This window comes from Scyliorhinus canicula, chromosome 12 (assembly GCF_902713615.1).
Source record: "Scyliorhinus canicula chromosome 12, sScyCan1.1, whole genome shotgun sequence".
NCBI classification, from domain to species: domain Eukaryota; kingdom Metazoa; phylum Chordata; class Chondrichthyes; order Carcharhiniformes; family Scyliorhinidae; genus Scyliorhinus; species Scyliorhinus canicula.
In genome coordinates this window covers 120151834-120168188 of record NC_052157.1, presented here as the reverse complement: position 1 = coordinate 120168188, position 16355 = coordinate 120151834, and the positions used below count along the sequence as shown (strand labels likewise).

Here is a 16355-nt window from a genome sequence, read left to right as displayed (position 1 = left end):
TGGCAGATCATGTAGTTGTATAGGACTTTGGTTCGGCCACATTTGGAATACTGCATGCAGTTCTGGTCGCCATATTACCAGAAGGATGTGGATGCCTTGGAGAGGGTGCAGAGGAGGTTCACCAGGATGTTGCCTGGTATGGAGGGTGCTAGCTATGAAGAAAGGTTGAGTAGATTAGGATTGTTTTCGTTGGAAAGACGGAGGTTGAGGGGGGACCTGATTGAGGTCTACAAAATTATGAGAGGTATGGACAGGGTGGACAGCAACAAGCTTTTCCCAAGAGCGGGGGTGTCAGTTACAAGGGGTCACAATTTCAAGGTGAGAGGGGGAAAGTTTAAGGGAGATGTGCGTGGAAAGTTTTTTACGCAGAGGGTGGTGGGTGCCTGGAACGCTTTACCAGCGGAGGTGGTAGAGGCGGGCACGATAGCATCATTTAAGAAGCATCTAGACAGGTATATGAATGGGCGAGAACAGAGGGAAGTAGACCTTGGAAAATAGGAGACAGGTTTAGATAAAGGATCTGGATCGGGGCAGGCTGAGAGGGCCAAAGGGCCTGTTCCTGTGCTGTAATTTTCTTTGTTCTTTGTTCTACTTCACGCTTCAGATCAATGACCCTTCATCTGAATCCTTCCTGAAAAATTAATTTTGTTTCTCTCCACAGATGTTGCCTTACCTACCAAATATTTGCAAAATTTTCTGTTTTTATTGATAGCACTCCAACTATGGTGTCATCAACATTTATTACTTTCTCACATGCACTTAATAACTTTCCATTCCAATTCAAAAACACTGCTACTATTCTGATGTAGACATTCAGCCAACTGATGCAATGAAATTTAAATTTTAACAGACTAATTTTGCTACCAACAATCCAATATTTTATACAGAAATCTGAGTGGTCAGTCAGAATCGACCTCCCTATCAATCAGATACTCATCTGTGATGTGCCAGTACTGTGGGTGAAGCAACTGAACCTTGATGATGCTTTGTCTTCATAATTCTTAGTTGTCATTTTTAATTTAAATTTTCTTTTAGAGTGCCCAATTCTTTTTCCCTCCCAATCTTTTAGGGGCAATTTAGTGTGGCCAATCCACCTACCCATCACATCGTTTTAGGTTGTGGGGGTGAGATCCATGCAGACACGTGGAGAATCTGCAAACCCCACACGGACAGTGACCCGGGGCCAGGATCGAACCCGGGTCCTCAGTGCAGTGAGACAGCAGTGTGTCACCGTTAGTTGTCATTTTTATCCTGACTCTTTGATTTTCGGTACACATAGATTATGCCAGAGATGTACTCAGTATTTTTTTCAGCTTCATGTACAGATGTTGCTTTTTCCCAATGTTCTATTTCTTGCACTCTTACTCTTTCCCATAACGTTTTCTGCTCCATTTCCTCTATTACAGTTTGTAGCTGCTCCTTGTAAAGTTGGTTTGAGGTGTTGGATCGGGTAGTCATGCATACAAAGCCCCCTGAAAAACAGAGAACAAAGTTATACTCTCAAATTGTCATAACGTTCTGCAAATTTCTGTTCAAGTAATTTACAAATTTCAAGCTGTCCTGAAAAAAGCTACCTGATTTTTCCCAAAACATTCATTAATTGGCATTAAAACATGCACAAATTCAAAAACAGAAACAAACATTTTAAAATTGAAAATTTACAGGTTGGAATTTTATTTAAAACTGTACTACCTGATGACTTTGTGATTTTTGTGTAGCAGATAGTGGAAAGTGTGCCTGTATTTGAAAGGCTACAGTAAGGTGCAAGATGCCACAAGTCCAAGTTTCAGTCAAAGGCTGGATGGCAAAACAATTGCGTGCTGAATGATAATGGCATACTCACAAATGAACCCATGTTCTGGAACAAAATATTCAAGAGGATTGGCACAGTGACTGTTGGTCATCTGGCAGAGTCTAAAATGTGTGACAGTTACTAAGGTAAGAGAGATGGGAATGAAGTTGGTGAGGTTAGTTCCCAGAAGTATGCAGAGTAGGAAGATTTGTTATACAGGAAATTAAAGTGGTTGGGCATACTACTTGGAAGGAGGAGCAATGGCTTCCTCTATGGGCCCTTCAGGGAACTGCAAGAGGCACATAGGTAAAGTTTATTCAAAGGGGAATCAAGCTCCAGATAGCAGAGAGTAGAAAGACAGAAGAATAATGGGGCAGAAATTGGGCTTCTGGATTAAAAAGCTAAACATGTTATCCTAAATATCTCCCAGCCTCTGTCTTTAGACTCATATTTTTCCAGAAGCTGAAACAAACTGATTCACTCTCACATCAGCTTGATACCTCAGCATTGTGTTCAATGGCTAGCCACCCTTAATAAGTCCCCTCAATTAGCTCTGTATTCTAAGTCACCAGACACCATATTCAGTTCTCCTCAAATCAGCATGGTATTTTGAGAATAACATACAAATGTAAGCATATAATTTTGAACACAGTAAAAAGAGGGTTGATGTCTGCTCAACACTATGCCTAACAACCATGCTAACATTGATGCATCACTTAGGATTGCAGTTAGTGGATGTCCAGTGGCAGCATGTAGGTGGAAGACGCACATTGGGGTGGCTCCTGATATAGGCTCATTTTTTGGGAATTCAATGTCAGGACCCAGGGGCAGTTTTTGAATGAACTGGTGCAGCAAGATACAAGGAAGGAGGGGGGTGTCGAAGAAGCAGAAAACAGCCGGCGTGAAGAAGGAGGCAAGCAAAGGTTTGGCGTCGAGCGAACGGTTGAACCTGGCAGCAGAAAAGATGGCAGAGGCTGGGTCACTGGGTGGGGTAACGGCCTTCACAGTAGAGAAGATGACCAAGGTGACGGCCGAGGAGTTTGAAAAGCAGTTTGCCAAGCATATGGAGGTGATTCGAAAAGAAATGATGGCAGCAATAAAGTTACTGGTGGGGGAGGCGAAAGCCCCGGTGAAGGCGGCAGTGTCGAAGATATCGGCAGAGGTGCGGGAGCAAAGAGAGAAGTTGAAGGGGGTGGAAGAGGCTCTATCGCAGTATAGTGACCAGTTCACCGCGATAGGTGAAGAGCTGCGGAGGGTGGTGGAGGCCAACAAAGGACTGAGCTAAGTTGGAGGACCTGGAGAACAGGTTGAGGCGCAGAACTTAAGAATTGTAGGCTTGTCCAAGGGGGTGGAGGACCAGAGGCCGACTGAGTACTTTGTAAAGATGTTGGGAGAGTTGTTGGGGTAGGGTGTAAAACCTTCCCAGTATGAACTGGAGAGGGCTCATTGGTCGCCGAAGACGAATGAGCCACCAAGGAGCGGGAATAATCTGCTTTCACAAGTACCATGTTAAGGAGAGGGTCCTGAGTTGGGAGAAACAAAGGCATGAGGTGCAGTGGGCAGGAGTTGGTATAAGTATATCCCAGGGCTTTATGGCGGAGCTGGCGAGAAGGCGGGCGACCTTCAGTTGGGTGAAGATGGCATACTACAGCAATGGTGTGAGATCTGGCGTGATTTACCCTGCAAAGTTGAGGGTAATCTACAACTTGTAGGACTTCTATTTTAAGACAGTGGAGGCGGCTGAAGGACTGGGGTTAAAATGAGAGATGGTACTGGGGTCTGGTTTTGGACTGAGGGAAGGTGGGGTGAAATGTATACAGGTTCATTTCTTGTTCGCGGTTTAAGGATGTTAAGTTGCTTGTATGAGGGGTGGGAATGGTTGGGAGTTGGGGTTTCTTTTTTGTGGGCTGGTCGGTGGGGAAGGGTAGTGTAACCCTCGGTATGGGAGCACATTGGGGAAGTGATTAGCAAAATTTTGGGTGATGGCGGTTTTCTGGGGCGCGGTGTCTTGCACTGGTTTTGTTTATTGGATGATTGCTTTTTTAGGCACTGGGCATGGGGGAGGGGATTGGGAGGAGGGGTGCCTGGGCAGGGGCCTCCACACCAGCAAGCGAAGGTTGGCTAGTGAACGGGGATGTGGTAGGGAGGGGCTGCGTCCACTGGAGCCTGGGTCTGGGAGGTGTGAAAGGGAGGGCGATGGGATCGATACAGGGAGAGGTGTTTTCAACAGGATGTAGATGGGGGGGGGGGGGATTCTGGGAGGGAAGGGAGGGGCTCAATGGCAACAAAGAGATGGGACGGGCAAGGCCCAATGGTCGGTGCCTGGCGTTACGACGATGTCAGTTAGGAGGTGCGGGGGGGGGGGGGGTGAGAGACCCATGGTCAGAATAGTAACGTGGAACGTGAGGGGTTTGGGGAGGGGGGGGGGGACCAGTGAAGAGGTTGAGGGTGTTTGTGCACTTAAAGAGCCTAAAGGTCGATGTGGTGATGCTGCAGGAGATCCACCCGAGAATGAATGACCAGATGAGGCTCAGGAAGGATTGGGTGAGTCAGGCGTTCCACTCTGGGTTCGATAATAGGGCTCGGGGGTTAGCGGCGTTGGTGGGCAAGAAGGTGAGATTTCAGATGGAGGCAGTGGACCGGGGGTGGGGGGGTTGGTACATGATTGTGATGGGGGCATTAGAGAGGACGTTGGTGGCACTGGTGAATGTATACTGCTTCAACTGAGACAATGCAGGGTTTGCGAAGAGGGTGCTGGGTGCCATTCCGGACTTGGACAGGCATGAGGTAATAGTAGCAGGGGATTGGAATATGATGATAGAGACGACGATATTAAGGCCTCAGCTGCGCTCACTTGACCAGTCAGTGGGCGGCGAAGGCGCTGAAGGGCTTATGAGAGAGATGGGATGAGTGGACCCATGGAGGTTTCTGCATCCGAAGGAGTGGGAGTATTCCTTTTTTTCCCCGGTGCACAAAGTGTATTTGAGGATAGACTATTTTGTAGTCGGGAAGGCGTTACTGGCTGGAGTCAAGGGATCAGAGTACTCTGCTACAGTGATCTCGGATCATGCGCTGCTTTGGGTGGATGTGGTCTTGGAGAGGGGGTGGCCCAGAGTCTGGGGTGGAGAATGGATGTGGGGTTGTTGGGGCACCGAAGTTTCTGCTATAAGATTTGGAAGATGATTGAGGAGTATGTGGGATTTAATTGTACAGAAGTGTCGCATGCGGTGGTGTGGGAGCACCTGAAGGCAGTAGTAAGGGGAGAGGTGATCTCGTTTAAGGCTAAGTTGGACACGGAGAAGCGCCAAAAGTTGGTAGCAGAGTTGTTGGAGGTGGACAGGAGGTACGCAGGAGATGCAGATCCGACCCTTCTGGACAAGAGGAGGAGCTTCAGGTTAGTTTGACTGGCTGTCTATGGGAAAGGCTGTGCACCAACTGAGGCGGGCAAAGGGAGCAGTTTATGAAAATGGGGAGGTTTGTTGGCGTATGAGGGAGGCAGCGGCAGCGAGGGAGATAGTCCAGGCGCGTGATAGGACGGGGTAATTGGTGGTTGCTTCGGAGCAGATTAATAACGTTTTTGAGGACTTTTACGAGAAGCTGTGTAGGTCGGAATCACCGGGAGAGGAGTGAGAGATGATGGAGTTTCTGGACGGACTGTGTTGCCAATCGGCACCGGAGACGCCAATAATGTTGCTCTTTTTAACTGGATACTGATATGGCAGTTATTAATAATGATACTGCCTTTCAGAGTCGCCAGGTATCAAATGATACCACCACAAGGTTTTACCGGATATCGATCAAAGACCAAACAACCAGTTAGTTAGTTCAAGTTCAATGATAGTTTATTTACACATAAGAATTACTTTGACGTACAACATAAAACACTACAAGCTAAATTACACCTAACACTACAACAACCTGTACTTAACTTCAGGCACCCGGCTTTATGCAGAGGAACAAGGCCTTTGTTCGGATCTTGAGTGGCTGGGTCTGGAGAAGTGACTTTGTTTCTGCTGGGCTCATCCATCTGGTAACGATCATTGGTCTTGAACTTGTCTTCTGGTCATGATGCTACACTTGGTTTTAGGCATAGGCCGGGGCCAAGAGAGACCGAGGGCCGGGGCAATGAGAGACTGAACACATGGCAGTGTCTCTGTTTATCCTTCTGGGGTTCCGCGCTCTTTGGGGTGTCCTTAGCTTTGGACCCAATAATTCGACAGGCTTTGATTACTGCCTTCGATTTTGGCCAATAAAGGGGTGGGTGCCTTGATGGCGGGGCGTGTCCTGAGTGGTCATTGCCCTTGGCTTTTTGTGCTCCCTAAGGAAAGGGAGTGGTGCCGACGAGTCTGTTTTTGTATGTTACTTGAGTACAGGTCTTTTGTTCTGGGGAAATGGGCCATTAGAATGCAAAGTTGCTGGGGGTTTCGATAGCGTCTAGTTATTTGATTGCCAATACACATAAGCTCTGAGCATCTGAATCCTGGATTGACCGTATTTCCCATGGTTCTTTTCAGGTGGCCATATTTCCCGGATTCTTTGTAAGTGGCCATCCCAGATGGCTAAAGTTGGAGTATCCGAGCTTGGGGGAGGAAGACAGGGCTGCGCTGGAGGTTCTGGTGGGAGAACAGGAGGTAAAGGAGACAATCGGGAAGGTGGCAGTACCGGATGGGTTCCCAGTGCAATATTATAAGAAGTTTAAGAACAAGTTGGCGCCACTGATGGTGGGGATGTTTGAGGATGCAATAGGTAGGATGGTATTACCACAAACATTGGGATAGGCTTCGATTTCCCTGCTGCTAAAAATGGATAAGAACCCACTTCCGGTTGCGGCTATGCGGAGCTAAGTCGCACATTCGGCAGCTCCCGCGAGAATTGGACTTTCGGGCTCTTTTTAGGGCTCCCAGTGGCACTTTTTCGACGATCCCCAGTGTGGGAAGGGGATAACATTTTTCCCCTGGAATTGTATGGATTGGCCAAGGCGTGGAGCAGTGAAAAAAGTGGGGTTGGAGCAGAGACAGGTGCGAGGAAGCAAGGCTAAGATGGCGGCAGGTGGAGACCAGGCAGCGTGGGAGCAGTGGTCACAGGAGCAGCAGGAGTTTCTCCAGCGCTACTTCACGGAGCTGAAGTCAGAGCTCTTAGAACCGATGAAGGCCTCAATTTATAAACTGCTTGAGACCCAGACGGCCCAAGGGGCGGCGATCCGAGAGGTCCGACAAAAGGTCTCGGAAATGAGGACAAGATCTTGGGCCTGGCGGTGAAAGTGGAGACACACGAGGCGCTCCATAAGAAATGTTCAGATGTGGGTGCCTATGTGGTCACCATGCTGAATACGTTGATGAGTGCCGGGTCCTTCCAGAGGCCCCTGGTGCTGGAGGGGGCCCGTTGATTGCTGGCGAGGAGGCCCAAGCCCAGTGAGTCGCCGCGGGCAATGCTGGTGCGGTTCCATCGGTTTGCGGATAGAGAATGTGTGCTAAGGTGGGCCAAGAAGGAGCAGAGCAGCAGGTGGGAGAACGCAGAGATCCGGATTTATCAGGACTGGAGTGGGGAGGTGGCGAAGAAGGGGGCCGGGTACAACCGGGCTAAGATGGTGCTGCACCGGAGAGGGGTGAAGTTCGGCATGTTGCAGCCGGCGCGACTGTGGGTTACCTACAGAGATCGTCATTACTATTTTGAGACACCAGAAGAGGCGTGGACCTTTATTCAAACTGAAAAGCTGGACTCGGACTGAGGACCGTGGACGAGGGGACGCTGGGGGGGGGGGGGGGGGGGGTCGGGACTGTTGTGTTGTGTTTTGGGGAGGATTTTGTGGTTGGGTTGATCACTGTGTCTCCTTTGCCTGTCGGGCAGGCCTGCAGGGGGCTGGACAGGTAAAAGCCTGTGGGCGTTGGTGGCTGGAATTGGGGATGGGGCCCCGCTGGGGAGAGGGGGAGGCCTGAGCCGGAGGAATTGGGACTGGGCCTTGAAGGGAAACTATGCCAGAGGGGGCGGGGCAGGATGGGCAGAAAGCGCAGACTTTTTTCCCGCGCTAAGGATGGAAAGAGGCGGGGCCGGTGCTAAAAGCACCGGCTTTCTTCCCGCGCTGAGAATGGAAGGGGTGGGGTTGGGCGGGATGGGGATTGCCCGCTGATGGACAGGAGGGGGGGGAGATTCTTACACTGGGGGGGGGGGTCGATGGAATGGCGGGAGTAGCCGGGGTCAGCAGGAGTCGCTAACTCACGGGAGTGCAATGGGGGCAGCAATGCAGCTAGGGGGAAACCGGGTTACTGCTGGAATGGCCAAGGGGGAGCTGGAGTTTGTAGAGGAGGTCGGGGCGGGGGTCTGCCGCTGGGAGGAACGAGAAGTGCGGGGACGTGGCTGGCCTAAGAAGGGTTATGGCTAATCGGCTGGGGAGGGAGGGCTGATAATCTGGAATGTAAGAGGCCTGAACGTGCCGGTCAAGCGGGCCCGTGTGCTCGCACACCTGAAGGGGCTAAAGGCAGATGTGGTCATGCTTCAGGAAATGCATCTACGGGTGGCAGATCAGGTAAGGCTAAGGAAGGGGTGGGTAGGACAGGTGTTCCATTCGGGGCTGGATGCAAAAAAACAGGGGGTGGCGATCTTGGTGGGAAAGCGGGTGTCGTTTGAGACGCTGAGCATTGTCAGCAGCAGCAGGAACCTGGCGCGGGGGGGGGTTTGTTTATGGTTGGTTAGATTTTATTTTTGTTCATTGGTTAAAGTTCATTGTTTATTTATTTTCGCTATTTCACTGTTCTGTACAGGGGTGGGGGGAGTTTTTTCTATTTTTCTTTTCCGTTATTTATGATGTAAAAATTTCGAATAAAAATATCTTTTTTAAAAAATGCATAAGAACCCAACGGTGTGTGGGTCGTATAGGCCCATATCCTTACTAAATGTGGATGCCAAGATATTGGCGAAAGTGCTGTCGGCAAGGTTGGAGGGGTGCCTCCCGAAGGGGTTAGGAGAGAATCAGACAGGGTTTGTGAAGGGCAGGCAGCGGTTCTTGAATGTTCGAAGGCTGTTAAATGTGATCATGACACCGACCAAGGGAAAGGAGACGGAGGTGGTGGTGGCCCGAGATGCGGGAAAAGCGTTCGACCGGGTAGAGTGGGGTATTTGATGGCAGTCCTGCAAAGATTTTATATTGGGCCACGTTTTGCGGCGTGAGTACGGCTGCTCTATAGAGAACTGATGGCGAGTCTTCGTACAAACAACATGAGGCGGGGAGTCCTATGCCCCCCCCCCCCCCCCCCCCCCCCGCTGTTTGCATTAGCGATAGAGCCATTGGCTATCGCTCTAAGGCATATATGTCAAACTCAAGGCCCGCGGGCCAAATCCGGCCCGCGGTGGAATAATCTTTGGCCCACGAGATAATATCTAATTACTTTTTAAAAAAAAATTTAGATTAGCCAATTATTTTTTCCAATTAAGGGGCAATTTAGCGTGGCCAATCCACCTACTCTGCACATTTTTGGGTTGTGGGGGCGAAACCCACGCAGACACGGGGAGAACATGCAAACTCCACACGGACAGTGACCCAGAGCCGGGATCAAACCTGGGACCTCAGCGCCGTGAGGCGGTTGTGCTAACCACTAGGCCACCGTGCTGCCCTAATAATATCTAATTACTATTAAAGCTGGCCCCAGCAATTGAAGCGCCTATGGCGTATGATATGGCTGATGCTGAGTTTATTCAGGTATAGTGTGAATCACAAAGTGTTGGCCTGTGGAAAAATGTTTTCATTAGAAATTACTCTGGAAAAGCTCCAGATAAAGCAATAAGAAATAAATGCAACTAATTTTTTTATTTATTTAATATTTAATGTTATTTTTATAGGCAATAACCTAAGCTTTATTAGTTCCAGATTCAATAAGTTCATTTCAATAAGTTTTGCAAAAGAACATTGAACCAGTCCGGCCCTCGACTTGTCCCGATTTTAAAATTTTGGCCCACGGTGTATTTGAGTTTGACACCCCTGCTCTAAGGAGTTCGGAGTTGTGGAAGGGGATAGTGAGAGGGGGTATGGAACATATGGGGCTGGATTCTCCGTTTTTGGGACTATGTCCCAATGGTGTCGCACAAACTGTGGCCTTTAACGCCAAAAAAACTGCCATGAAATGACCACATATTTAAAGCCCTGCAGAGGGCAAGCAGGGACCCGACGAACTCTAGTAACTTATGCTGCAGATACGGGCCCTGCACTTCCGGGTCAGAGGCCACACATGCGAATGGCGGTGGCCTCCAGCGGCCGCGCTCTGTTCCATGGCGGACTCAGACCATGGAACTGGAACTCCCAAATAGTGCCCCGATCCGCCGTACGCCCAACCCTGACCACCTACCCAAAAATACCCCAGGCCCGGATGAAACTTCCCCTTGCCCTCCGATCGGCCTGCCCCCCTGACTGGCAGGGCCATGAGTGGTTCACGCCGTCGGCACTTCGGCCGGTCGGGAGCGGAGAATGGCGGAGCGGGCTCCAGCAATGGCTGCATATACACCGTTTTTCAGGGCCTAAAGAATCGGAAAACCGCCGCCGGTCCCGATTCTGTGCGCGGAAGTGGATTCTCCACTCCGGCACCGGACGCGATTTTGGCGCCGGGGTGCGAAAAATCCAGTCCAGGGTATCCTTGTACGCAGATGATTTACTGTTGCGTATCTCAGAGCCGAGTATGTCAGTGAGGAATATAATGAGTCTGCCCCCAAAGATTCTCGGGGTATAAATTCAACCGAGAGAAGAGTGAGTATCTTATGGTGTCCCAGCCAGGAGTGGGGATGCTGCCATTTCGTAGGGCAGCAACCCATTTCAGGTATTTGGGGGTGCAGGTGGCACGTGACGGGTTTGGGGGGTGAGGCTCCATTGGTATAATTTTGCAAGTATGGTGGGGGGGGGGGGGGGGGGGGGGGGGTAACGGCTGACTTGGCAAGGTATATCAATCTCCCTCTTCGTTGGCAGGCATAGCGCAGTCATTTACAATGAATGTGCAGTGTGTTTCTTGTTTTTGTTTCAGTGCCTGGCGGCCTTTCTACCCAAGTCTTTTTTTAAGGATGTGGACAAGGTGGCTACCTCGTTTATTTGAGGGGAGGGGGGGGGCAGAACAGGGTTAGGAAGGTGTGAGGCACTATCAATTGTACGAAAGACTCGGATTGGTACAACAAAGGCTTTATTACAGTCAGATGTGTGGCCTCCGACTGCAGCTGGTAGAATGGCTGATCAGGAGAAATCATGCATATTTATACGGCTCCTTGTGGGCGGAGCTAGCCGGCAGGGGCTACCGGCGAACCTGTAGTATAGGTACTACTGTACATCCCCTAATACAGGTACACACAGTTACACAGTGGATCACGACAAGGTGGTACTGCAGAGAGGGCGACAGGCAGGGGGGACGGAGAGATGCAGGGAGTCCCGGTCATTCACGATGGAAGAAGGCTTAGGCAGCGGGTCATGGATGAGGGTGCTGGCTACGGCGCCACTCCCTATGACCCTGGGCAAGTATTCAGGGAGTCCGGTGGTGATGGCAACGTTGAAGATTTGAACGCAGTTTAGACAGCACTTAAGCTGGGGGCTGAGTCAGGGGGGAATGACGATTAGAGGGAATCATATATTTTGGTCCTGCCCATAGCTGGAAAGATATTGGAGGGAGGTTTTTAATATCATCTTGGGGGTCTTGCACGTGGACTTGGAGCCGGATCCCCTGGAGGCCATTTTCAGGGTGTCAATCTGGCCGGAGTTGCAGGTGGGTGCAGGAGTAGACCTTTTAGCCTTTGCCTCGCTGATTGCACATAGGCAGTCCCGCTTGGATGAATGTCAGCTGCTTCACCTCGGCGTGGCAGGGAGACTTACTGGAATTCATGACCCTGGAGAAGGTGAAATTTAAGCTAAGGGGAGCAAAGAAGGAGTTTTACAAATCATTTAAAAAAAAATCATGCACTTTCGGGAACATGCTGCCATTGAACACGAAGTGGGTGGAGGGAGAAGGTTTGGTTTGTTTTTTTCTGTTTTTAAAAACTTATTTATGGAATTTGATATTTCAGGCTGTATATTGGTGGGGTTGTTTCTACTGTTGTTTCTTTCTTTGGTTTTCTTTTGTTGTTTGTATGATGAAAATGTGGCGAATAAAAAGATTTAAAAAAAAGGATTGTAGGTAGTGACCAAATTATCAATCTGTCAGCTCAATGGCTTTGGAGCCTTGGGGCATGACTTAACGGAAACATTTTAAAGTGTGATTTTGGGTACAATTGGTATTTCTTGTCGGCTGCGTGGGCAATATCGTGGCCCATACTTAACGGCACTTAGTGCTGAAAATAAGCCCCCACAAGCTTCTTACCATTTCTGGCTGTCTCGCACTTCAGCATCTCACCGCTAACAAAGAGAGCTGCTTTTAAACGTTCCCTCACACTCAGTCAGTCAACTCAAGCATGGCAGCACACAGACCTGCTCCTCGCTTTGGGGATGCCGAACTGGCCAGGCTTCTCAACAGTGTTGATGTGAAATGGGTCATCCTGTTCCCCAAGGGCGCCAGAGGACCAGCAGCAGAGTCACCAATACCGCCTGGGAGGCAGCACGACCAGGAGGACCACCATACAATGTCAGAAGACTAACAAACTCCACCGAGTTGCAAAGGTAAGTTACCATCTCTGTCTGGGCATCAGTTCCGCCTGCCATGCGTCAAATTCTGAATCGTCACCCTGACAAATTACTGGCTGAAACCTTGCACCCTCCCCACATCCGATCTTCGTGCTTGCTGCTCAGAACCCACTGGCAACCACCAGCACAACCCCTTCATGTCCAGGTGCAGTGCAGTGCCCACACATGCATATAGATCCCCCTGACCCATCAAGCACGAGGCTTACAAATGGCCCATAATAAGCAGAAAAGGTCCAAGGTGTGGGGGGGGCGGTTGAGGGTTGAGCAGAGTAGTAGAGATTCGAGTCCTCACCACTTATTAGGAATGAGTCCTGGAGATCACGGTTGACTGAGAAGAGAGTGTCACTGACAGCGAGGTTGGCCTCTACTGCAGAGGTGAGGATCCATTGCCCCCTCATCCAGATGTAATGTCTCAAGTGAGCTGTTCATGTCAGACAAAATAGTCCTTCCCTCTCACTGACTATATGTCAATTGTTTTGCAGGATCTCCAACTGATGGGGTCAGACCATCCTGAGTCGTTATCCCCTGCCACCCAAGAGACCACCTCGGACGAGAGCTCAGAGTAGACTACCATTTGAGGTGTCACAGCTATCACCCCCCCCCCCCCCCCCCCCCCCCCCCAACTTCCACCCGCACAGAGATACACATCTTGGTGGGTGACATTAGTGGGCAGGCTTCTGGGTCACAATCTGGTGAGCACCAAACAGTTGCTGATGCGCATCTGGTGGAGGCATGAACATCTAAAGGGGTCAGGAATCAGACGTTTGCTGAATCACAGCACTCAGCTGGGTCTCAGTCAGATGCGGAGCCTCTGGACAAGGTTTTCCAAGAGCTGATGCAGATGAAAGGACACAGCCGTAAGATTCATAAAGGACATTCCAGCGAATACATAGTCGATTGAAGTAGTCCCAAAGGCTACTGCCGCAGCAAATGATGCTGACAATGCATGGCATCGAAGCCAAAACTGCTAGGTTGGCAACCACAGTGGAAGGCCTGGAGCACAATGTCAGCATCCTGAATGGTGGTGCCCAAGGCATGGCTCAGGGCCTTGACAAAATGTCCCAATCGCTGAGGGACATGGCCCAGACACAGGGGGACATTGCCAAGTCATTGAGGTGAATGGCTGAGTGCGTCAACACAACGGTGCAGACAATGTGGAGCTGCCAGGACTGGTAGGGCCAGATGGCTGAGGCCTCTGGAGCTCACTCCAGCTTCCTGTCCATCCCATGGAGGCCCCCAGGGCCCTACGGGCACCATCAGGGAGGAAGGAGCATTGGAGGCCAGCCAGGGACCTGCCACCATAGCGACAAAGGCAGACTCCAGTTTTTCCAAATTCCCCCCCTCTTGATACTGGCGCATCTCAAGGGCAGTGGGCAGAACAGGGTGGCACAGCAATATCAGTAACACTGGTAAGTTGGCTGGGGCCGCCCAGAGGACATCGACCAAGGGCATCAAAGGCCACAGGACGTGTAAAGCAGCAGGCGGCTTCCACCTCAGATGTGTATCCTGGCAGCACACTGAGACATAACAGTAGTCCACAAAAGATCAAGGGAGAGGATCACTGGTGGTGGGGTGCACTATTTGTAGCTAGGGAGAAAGGAGGTGTCTAATGTTCACAATTAAAATATGTTACATCTGATACACGTGAAGCCTGCCATGTTAATCTTAACAGCAGATCTGCCTGCACCCCCACCCTCTGTTTCATTCCGCTTCCCCAACCCCTGGGCACAGTGGTCCAAGATCAAAGCCCCTAATGCAAATCCCATTCAGAAGATGTGTAAGCACGGTATCAGGAGTCAGACTTTGGCATAAACTGAGGAGTATCAGAGCTAACCTCACAGCAAGTTATCATCACTCTCCTGCCTTGTGTATTGATCCACTGACAGTGCCGAAACAGACCCATCACCCTGGGGTGATGTTTCACAGACCCTTGGAGGGTGGAACAGGGTAGTTGGAGAGGGGGGAGGGTGAAGGGAAGGAGGGATGCGGGGAAAGGAAGGATTGAAGGGGGGGGGGGGAATTAGGTGAAGGAGGGATGGGGGGGGGGGGGAGGGGAAGTGAGCTGAAGGACAAAGCCTGGTCCTATGAGAATCTTGTGGGGCCTCCCTGGCCCTCCAGGAATGCCGAACCCTTGACACCACCTGACCTCCATCCTCCGGCTCCTCCTGTGGGTGCTCCCAGAGCTCGACTTCCATCCCCTCATGGTCCACCTCCTCCTCCAGCATATCAACCCTGCGGAGGGCACAGCAGACCACCACAAGGCAAGAGACCCTCCACTAGTGGGTGTATTGTAGTGCATCACCAGAGTACTCCAGGCATCAGAACCATATTTGAAGCATTTCGATGCACCGTTCAATGACAGTATGAGTGGCACCATGGGCCTCGTTATATTGGGTCTCTGCGACAGTCTCCGGCCTCCGCACTGGCATCATTAGCCAGGACCTCCCAAGAGCTAACCCACCATCTTGGGATCTCGGAGTGTCCCAGGATGTAGCTGTCATGCACACTTCCAGGGAAGCACATACATGCATGATCCAAAGTGGTGGTCGCATACGAGTTAAACATTCAGGGAGCAGAACCCCTGTTAATGAAGGGCACTCCCTGATGCCTTGGTGAGTGCAATCAATTACCCCCTGGACGTAGGGCATCCTGGCAATGGTAGAGAATCCTGCAGCCCAGGCATCTTGGTGGGCCTAGTCCTGCTCAAATTTGATATAGTTTGATTCCCAAGCATGTAGGACATCCAAGATGGAACTAATACGTGGAAGTCAAGGATGTTCAGCTGCACCTTGAGCTCCAGTGGAATATATGGATGCCAGGATTTGGTTTTGAGGAGATTGGGCCGTGTGGGAGGACCTGCACAGCTGCGGTTCCTGGATGAAGAATGGCACTGATTCATGCACCAATTGACACTGATAGACAGGCCATTTCTACGACAAATGTTCTGTCAATGTCTTGCCATTTCTCTTTACTTGGTCAATCCCAGCTCAGTTAGGGAAGACCCCAGCGGCCAGGTCTCTCGCACTGCGTCTGGCTCTGGGGCTCAGAAGGGAAGGGGGGAGAACAGAAAAGCAATAGTGATAGGAGACTCAATGGTTAGGGGAATAGATAGGAGATTCTGTGGTCGCGAGCGAGACACCCGGAAGGTATGTTGCCTCCCAGGTGCCAGGGATGTCTCGGATTGCGTCTTCAGGATCCTTAAGGGGGAGGGGAAGCAGCCAGAAGTCGTGGTGCACATTGGTACCAACGATGTAGGTAGGAAAAGGGGTGTGGATGTAATAAACGAGTTTAGGGAGTTAGGCTGGAAGTTAAAAGCCAGGACAGACAGAGTTGTAATCTCTGGTTTGTTGCCGATGCCACGTGATAGCGAGGCTAGGAATAGGGAGAGAGTGCAGTTGAGCACATGGCTGCAGGAATGGTGTAGGAGGGAGGGCTTCAAGTATTTGGATAATTGGAGCACATTCTGGGGAAGGTGGGACCTGTACAAGCAGGACGGGTTGCATCCGAACCAGAGGGGGGCCAATATCTGGGGAGGGAGGTTTTCTAGTACTCTTCGGGAGGGTTTAAACTAATTTGGAAGGGGAATGGGAACCGGATTTGTAGTCCAGCAACTAAGGTAACCGATGTTCAGGTCATCAAAGTGTGTAGTGAGGCAGTGGGGAAGGTAACACTGACAAAGGAGAGTACTTGCAGGCACAGAGATGGATTGAAGTGTGTATACTTCAACGCAAAAAGCATCAGGAATAAGGTGGATGAACTTAAGGCATGGATCGGTACTACACGATGTGGTGGCTATCACAAAAACTTGGATAGAAGAGAGGCAGAAATGGTTGGTGGAGGTTCCTGGTTATAGATGTTTCAATAAGATTAGGGAGGGCGGTAAAAGAGGTGGGGGGGGGGTTGCATTGTTAATTAGAGATAGTA

At 50.4% G+C, this 16355-nt stretch overlaps 1 protein-coding gene across 4 annotated transcripts in view; it reads right to left on the bottom strand.

The window, feature by feature from the left end:
- Positions 1-721: 721 nt before the first annotated feature.
- Positions 722-16355, bottom strand: part of mettl27 (methyltransferase like 27) — a 57821-nt gene continuing 42187 nt past the window's right edge. For all 4 annotated transcript variants that reach the window (XM_038813908.1, XM_038813910.1, XM_038813909.1 and 1 more), the window contains one exon: positions 722-1472. In XM_038813908.1, the coding sequence (XP_038669836.1) occupies positions 1234-1472 (239 nt within the window). In that variant the 3' untranslated portion in view covers positions 722-1233. The remainder of the gene's footprint in view (positions 1473-16355) is intronic.